Here is a 6900-nt window from a genome sequence, read left to right as displayed (position 1 = left end):
AATACTGTATTTCAGATCCAAAGTGATTGTTCCCAGGGATGCACCACATCCTGAAATATGTGTACATGTACAAATATATGCACATATTACTGTCATGCCCTCGCTTTAAAGTCACTTTAAGTAAAAACTGGCACAACTCATCCCACTCTCCTCTACTTATATTTTAGGAATATTTTTTGTTTGTACAGTAACAGTACTTGTAAAGATTTTGGCCAGTTTACTAACCTATAACTGTATTAAGTGATAGCTGAGATATTTTACTTAATGTGCACATCACCCAGGAAAATATACTGTTCCTGGCACCCCCCCACACACACACACACACCACAATGTATTCATTCCAACCTTCACTTATTTAAACCTGCTGCATTAGTTATTAGCCTATTAAGGACTTTGATTAACACATAGGATTGGACTGCAATCATTCTGGCTGGGGCTCCTCTATAGGAACAGGACTGAGAACTACTGACATGCACTATTGCTAAGACTTGCAGCAGCTGGCACAAACCATCAGGGGGAGGTAATGAGCTGTTTCGTGCTCATTTAAATTAGGGTTTGAGTCCCTCTACATCTTCATTCAGATCAACACAAGGGGAGACTGAGGAACAGCTATACCCTCAGATTTGTAGTTTTCCCAGAATAATTTTACGGACTGTAATTTTTTGTTTCACCACTGCATTGTTCTTCCTTTTTTCATTATTTTTTAACAGTAACTTTTCTGTATCTCTGTTTACCTTTATTTTCATTTCTGCATTGGTAGCTGTGATTTTCTAAGGGGGGAAATGGCAAACCTGGGGGTCCAGCTGCTGGGGTTTTCCATGGCTGTCATAGGATTGATCGGTCTGATAGCGTCGACCGCTATGGTGGAGTGGAAGGCTTCATCCTACGCGGGGCAGAACATCGTGACAGCACAGGCGATGTACGAGGGGCTCTGGAAGACCTGCGTGTCTCAGAGCACCGGCCAGATCCAGTGCAAAGTTTATGACTCACTTCTCCAGATGCCCGGTGAGTAGACAAACGTTTAGGCGAATTCATGTATTTCACGTTAAATTGTTCTAAATGCATATATTACTTTGTGTATTTCTGTGTGTGACAGAGACTCAGAATCCCCGCTTATAGGTGTAACATTGTAAAAGTATTATAGCCTCTGAAGAAAAATAGCAATGGATTTTTGCAAATCCATGTGTCTAATATGATCACCGACTGACATAACGATAACTGTGCTTTCATCTATGACAAATTCTCACCACACTTCAGTGAATGATGCTGATTATTTATGTAGTAACTTTGACTGTCCAAAGAAGTGCATCTATTTCAGATAGCGTTTTTTGCAATTCCGCTACTTCTCTCCAAGATGCCCGTGCATGTAATTACACGTTAGGTGAATTCCTGGAATAGCCAGGCCCCTCCAACATGAAATGGCAGAGCAAACCCTGTTATGACACACAGTAACCCTTTGATCCCCTACCACCATCCCCTACTCCGCTCTAAATGGCCACGTTCACCCAGTGCTCGAGGAACGTTGTAGCAATGTTGTTGGTGCCAGAGGGTGCAGGCAAAGTGTGTATTTTTTAATCCATACTAGCAGTTTGCATGTATTGTGCTACATACAATATGAATGTACAGTTAGAAGCTCCAAAACAACCATTAAGGTTTAGGAGCTTATGTAAGTAAAAACTGCCTTCGACGCAAGACTCAAAACATTCAAACGATTGACTGGGAGCCTGTTTCTGGTTCAATATCCTCCTTGCAGTTGTATTCACAAGAAAAACATTAACCTGACGCCCAATTAAGATATCTCCCTGTAAGGCAGTGTTTCTCTGGAGACTACCCTCGACAGTCCACATTTTTGCTGGTTCGGTGTTATTCATTGGCTGGGAGCTGGAAGGGAGCGAAAATGTGGACTGTCTAGGGGGTGTCCCCATGGACTGGGTTGGGAAGCATAGCTGCAAGGCACTGGCCAAGCAGTGAAGGAACGGCCTCGGCCTCCGAATCTCTGAGAAGATGACTGTCCTTGCTCTGGCTTTCAGCTGAGATCCAGGCCACTCGCGCCCTGATGATTGCCAGCATACTGCTCTCAGGCCTGGGTCTGCTGGTGGCCATGGTGGGCATGAAGTGCACCACCTGCATGGCGGATGCCCCCGAGCAGAAGGACAAGGTGGCCATCGCTGGTGGGGTGTTCTTTATCGTGGCAGGTCAGCAGGAAACATGTTCTGTTCACATTTCAAGTCCAGCAAAGAATCAGATAGATGCACATATTAAGATAAAAGCTATCGAAGGCCCATACTCATATTTTTATTTGTTTAGACCTTAGAGGCTTGTGCTAATGTTGTTAAAGTGCTTCATCTCTTAAATCCCCCCCCCCCCTTTGTTGCAGGCTTCTGTGCTCTGGTTGGAACCTCTTGGTATGGTAATAAAATAGCCACAGATTTCTACAACCCCTTCACGCCCACCAATGCCAGGTACAACGTAATTCCGAGAAGTTTAACAGTGGCTCCATGCTCTAAGTGGAGGCAGAAATCCAGAAGCACACTCCCTGTGTTACTATTTTCACTGTGGTTGGCCTCCTACACCCCTAGAACGCACCTAGGAACAAACTATGCGCTGCCCCAGGTCATGAAAAATGTGAAAATACAGGCACCCCACTGAAATATTTTGTAGTGGTTTTACAATAAGCTTCAGGTGAAAATGCATCCACACATCCACATTGATAAAATCTTGTTTAGTGAGTTTACTGATAAGATATCTTGTAGCCCTAAAGCTTGAATTTATGATCTCATCCATTATCAGACCAATACTGAGGAGGAGCCGTTGCATGAAAATAAATTGCTGTTTTGTTTTTTTTTGTGTTGTAGGTACGAGTTTGGCTCCGCCTTGTTTGTGGGTTGGGGTGCCGCCGCTCTCTCCATGCTGGGTGGGGGCTTCCTGTGTTGCCACTGCCATGGCGCTGCCTCTAAGTCCTCCGCACGGTATCCCAAGTCCAGCCAGCCTGCAGCCTCCGGCTACGTATAGAGGCCGTGCGGCTCTCGGTTTAAGGGCAGGACAACTAGAGGTTCTGGAAAACGGAAGAGAAAGGGTCGACTGCACCAGCGGTTACTGCCAAGGGTTGTAGTAGTTTGTGGCATTTCATAACAAACCTGCGTACAAATACAACCATTTCAATGACTATTTTAGTTTGAATCGTGACTGAATCGATGTTATTTTGTCTGGTGTATGAGTATGTGTACGTTTTGTGCACATATATGAACGTGATTGGATGTTTATTACAAAAAATAACAGCTAGAACAGACAATAACAATCACTTTATATTTAAAACCAAAGTATGCTGTTAATATAGCAGAATGGGTTTAGATGAAAGCATAAACTATAAAGTTTACCTAGAAATATTAGTTTTTATTCCTAGTCTTCATAGTGTTTTCATTTCACTAGCTTTTCTGATGTTAGGTTCTAACAGTGCTTTGTATAGCTGTTCTGGTTTGCTGACCTGTTCTTTATCACTCATGTATAATTCACAGGAAAGCATCCTTTTAGTTGAGAGTATAAATTGTTTTTAAATGTGACGTTAAAGTGCCAAGATCCCAATTTCAATGGCTTGAATGAAAATGTTGACATAATTTGTGTTTTATTTATAAAATGATGTGTATAATTTGGATTTATATACATGCATGATATCAACCAAATGTTAATATAAACTGAAATTATACTTAAACATTGCAGATTTTGGTTCATAAATGCTGTAGTTTCTAACTATAGGGCAACGAGGTTTTATAGTATTCTGTGCTGTAAAAATTGTCACAAGCACAAATTCTCGGGGATATTACTTGTATGTTGTTACTTTTCTTAAACAAATAAACTGAAAAAACACTATAATTTCTCCAAAGATAAGCACTGGTTTTGAATTCTTCCATTCGTGCAAGTAATTTGAAATACTGCATCAGGCCACTGATTATGTAACTTTTGTTTCCTGTGAAAAATGCATCTGTGGTATTTTGTTTATATAGCGAGTTTAGAATCTTGAATGTGTTTTTTTTGTAAATGTTTAGCATCACTGGGTTTTATAACAATTTCTAAGATTGCTGTTTAAAAAATCAGACATCTGACATAGATTTAAACGTGTTTTTAGTGGAACGGCCAAGTGTTAAAAATAGTTACTGTGATACGTTGTTTTTCACCGTTAGCCAGCTGGGAAAAAAAAATCTGTGAGATCATGGACCACAAACTCATCCTGTCTTTAGTGTTTTTGCTTGTAAGATTGCCCAACAATGTAGACACTGTTGTGAAGTTATTTTTAGTCATAGAAAAGTTTCTAGAATGGCTTATTGTGGGTTCTCAGCATTTTAACTTGGTAACAACAAGCAGGTAGCTTGGTTGTTGTTGGCTGCAAGGTGTCATTAGAGCCGCTGGCTCTCCCTGCTGTTTGCTGGTGACTGTCTGGATGGTGTAAGACTGGGTTGGATGGCAAGAAGGATCGTGTGACACAGAGGTGGGAGGAAGGAATAGAGACTTGATTCATGGATGGATGTGGCCATGGGTTTAAGGAAGGTGGAGGGGGGGGGGGGCACAAGATTGTTGTTATTGGAGCAGTGCAGGGAAAACATATAAGAAAAGACGACAGCTATGGGGATGCAGAAGGGCTGTAATAGGGTATAGGATCATCCATCATCCAGGTGTGTTTACCGGTGAGCGGGAAGAAGACAATCATATGATGATTAGGAAGAAGAAACAGGACATCTGAAAGGTTCTGCTTCTCATGCGGCTTCCTCTCCAACAGGCTCTTCTTGTTAAGAGTTCCCGGATAAAATAAAGCACTTAAATATCTCATCTGCTGTGCCACAGAGGAAGGAGATATGGTGGTTATATTATTTGCACCATATCATAACAAATGACACAATCGGGGCAGTAATCCCAACCATAAAGGACCTGACTTTCTCTGTGTTTTCTACAGGGTTTTGTGTAGCAAAAATAATGATGATTATAATAATAATCAGAAGAAGAATTTAAAAAATCGTTCATTAAGGTCCAATAAGCAAGGTTATGGGTTTAAGGAATTCTGAGTTATATGGTTTGCGATGTTTCTAGGACGCCACCAGTTAAATTCATGTCTCATCTAACACACATTCTGGAATCTCAGGCCACTCTGAGATGTGTAAATCTACCAAGGCAGCAAGGCTGGACCTGCGTTATCCCAGGCCCACCCAGGTGAAACCCCGGCTGAGCCATTCAGCGCTCACAGGAAGCGATACAGTACGATACAATGATTATGTCGTTAGGTATGTGTGTGTGTGGTTAAATCAGTCAGCGCAAAAGTGCTGTTGAGATGCAAATTTTTCTTTCTCTTCGTTCATTTGGCCTTAGTAATGCCACAGGTCGTTTAAAAACTGATTTAAAAATATGTAGCTGACTGTAGTGTGATTTTATCACCAAGTGAATTATGTCCTATTTTCTGCCGGGCCCACCCACGCCATGATTTCTGGCTCTGTTATTGCTATATATGTTTGTTAAAATCTGTATGATAATTACATCAATTGATTTATCTTTGGGATGAAAACATTCTCACCGTTACAGTATCAGATACGCAGTGTTAAGATTGAGGTGTTCTGTACCTTCCCTTATCATTAACTTCTCCATATGCTGTTTATTGTGATAACAATACAAATATAGGCTTCTTGCTGTGTAGAGATGACACCAAAGCTTTGGGTCAGAGGTTTAGGCTCAGTTGTTTATTAGACACTGCTGCAGCAGTATCCAGACCCTAAAGACTTGCTCAGTGGTCCAGTATTGATGAGATCATTCTGTCGGCCGCCATCAGCTAAAGGCCTGCAGTCATTTGTCTTTCACGATATTTGTGCTGCCTGTTTTTTTGGAGTAAAAAGAGATTTGTGATTTTATTTTCTTTTCCGCTCATACAAAGCCCAGTAAAGCTGCTATTAGTTGAATTAAAATATCCCTCCATCCATTTTATGTAACCGCTTGTCCTAGTCAGGGTTACAGGGGGTCTGGAGCCTATGGGCACTGGGCAGGGAACAACCCAGGATGCGTCACCGGGCACATTCACACATGCCCACCTACGGGCAATTTGGTGACTCCAATTAACCTCAGCATGTTTTTGGACTGGGGGGGGGGGGAACCGGAGTACCCAAAGGAAACCCCACGATGACATGGGGGGAACATGCAAACTCCATACACATGGAGCCATGGCGGAGACTCGAACCCTGATCCCAGAGGTGTAAGGCAACATTGTTAACCACTGCACCTCCCCAAAGTACAAAGCTGTTTAGCATTTTAACTAAAATCTTAAACCGGAAGCAGTCAGTTTTCCGTAATAAATTAATTTCCCATTTGAGATTATTGTGATTGACCGTTCATGTCCGTGAACATGTTGTGAGATCATACAGTTAATACATTTTGAAAGGACAGGTATTTCAGTGTAATGAATAGCTCAGTAGCTTCTAGGATGTAGGCCTAACCTAGCCTTGTGCACAGGAAAATTATACCTGCACCATAAACCCCATAATCAGGTTGGGAACAATAGCGCAATGAATGGTGAGGCAAGCCTTGTGAAAGCAATCCCCCACGCTCCCATCTCGAATTTGTGAAGGATATTAGATGAGCAAAGGATGCTCTTCTGTAAGTTCTCTTTGCAATTCGAACCATGTCATACATAGACGTTTGTGAGCCAGCAGATTTATCAGAAGGTACTTCTGGCACATGTCATCTACTGGGGGGGGGTCATGGGAGATTGTTTCAAAGAGTGATAGGGACTCCAGTCAGACTCATCGGACACTTGATCTGTGAGAGAAAAAATGAAGAAGAATGGAGAGAAGGTTCCAGAGCAGGGGTGGGCAATCATATCCGCAAAGGGCCGGTGTGTATGAAGATTTTTGGAATAACCTTTAGGTC

General features: G+C 42.0%; 1 protein-coding gene across 1 annotated transcript; it reads left to right on the top strand.

Annotated features, from left to right (window-relative positions):
- Nucleotides 1-566: 566 nt before the first annotated feature.
- On the top strand, nt 567-3885 carry LOC111836542 (claudin-7). Its single transcript, XM_023797904.2, has 4 exons — nt 567-1005; nt 2031-2195; nt 2378-2462; nt 2856-3885. Exons 1-4 carry the CDS (start codon nt 783-785, stop codon nt 3010-3012), a joined length of 630 nt encoding a protein of 209 aa, XP_023653672.1. The 5' UTR covers nt 567-782; the 3' UTR covers nt 3013-3885.
- Nucleotides 3886-6900: the final 3015 nt, after the last annotated feature.

The sequence above is a fragment of the Paramormyrops kingsleyae genome, chromosome 21 (genome assembly GCF_048594095.1).
Source record: "Paramormyrops kingsleyae isolate MSU_618 chromosome 21, PKINGS_0.4, whole genome shotgun sequence".
Lineage (NCBI taxonomy): Eukaryota > Metazoa > Chordata > Actinopteri > Osteoglossiformes > Mormyridae > Paramormyrops > Paramormyrops kingsleyae.
The sequence above is the reverse complement of the archived record's forward strand: the minus strand, read 5'-3'. Positions and strand labels throughout refer to the sequence as shown.

Bases quoted from the DNA above. Each gene is read 5' to 3' on its own strand.
- LOC111836542 (XM_023797904.2), top strand. From the start codon at position 783: ATGGCAAACCTGGGGGTCCAGCTGCTGGGGTTTTCCATGGCTGTCATA. The intron at 1,006-2,030 runs GTGAGTAGACAA...TCTGGCTTTCAG, and splicing joins CTCACTTCTCCAGATGCCCG to CTGAGATCCAGGCCACTCGC. The intron at 2,196-2,377 runs GTCAGCAGGAAA...CCTTTGTTGCAG, and splicing joins GGTGTTCTTTATCGTGGCAG to GCTTCTGTGCTCTGGTTGGA.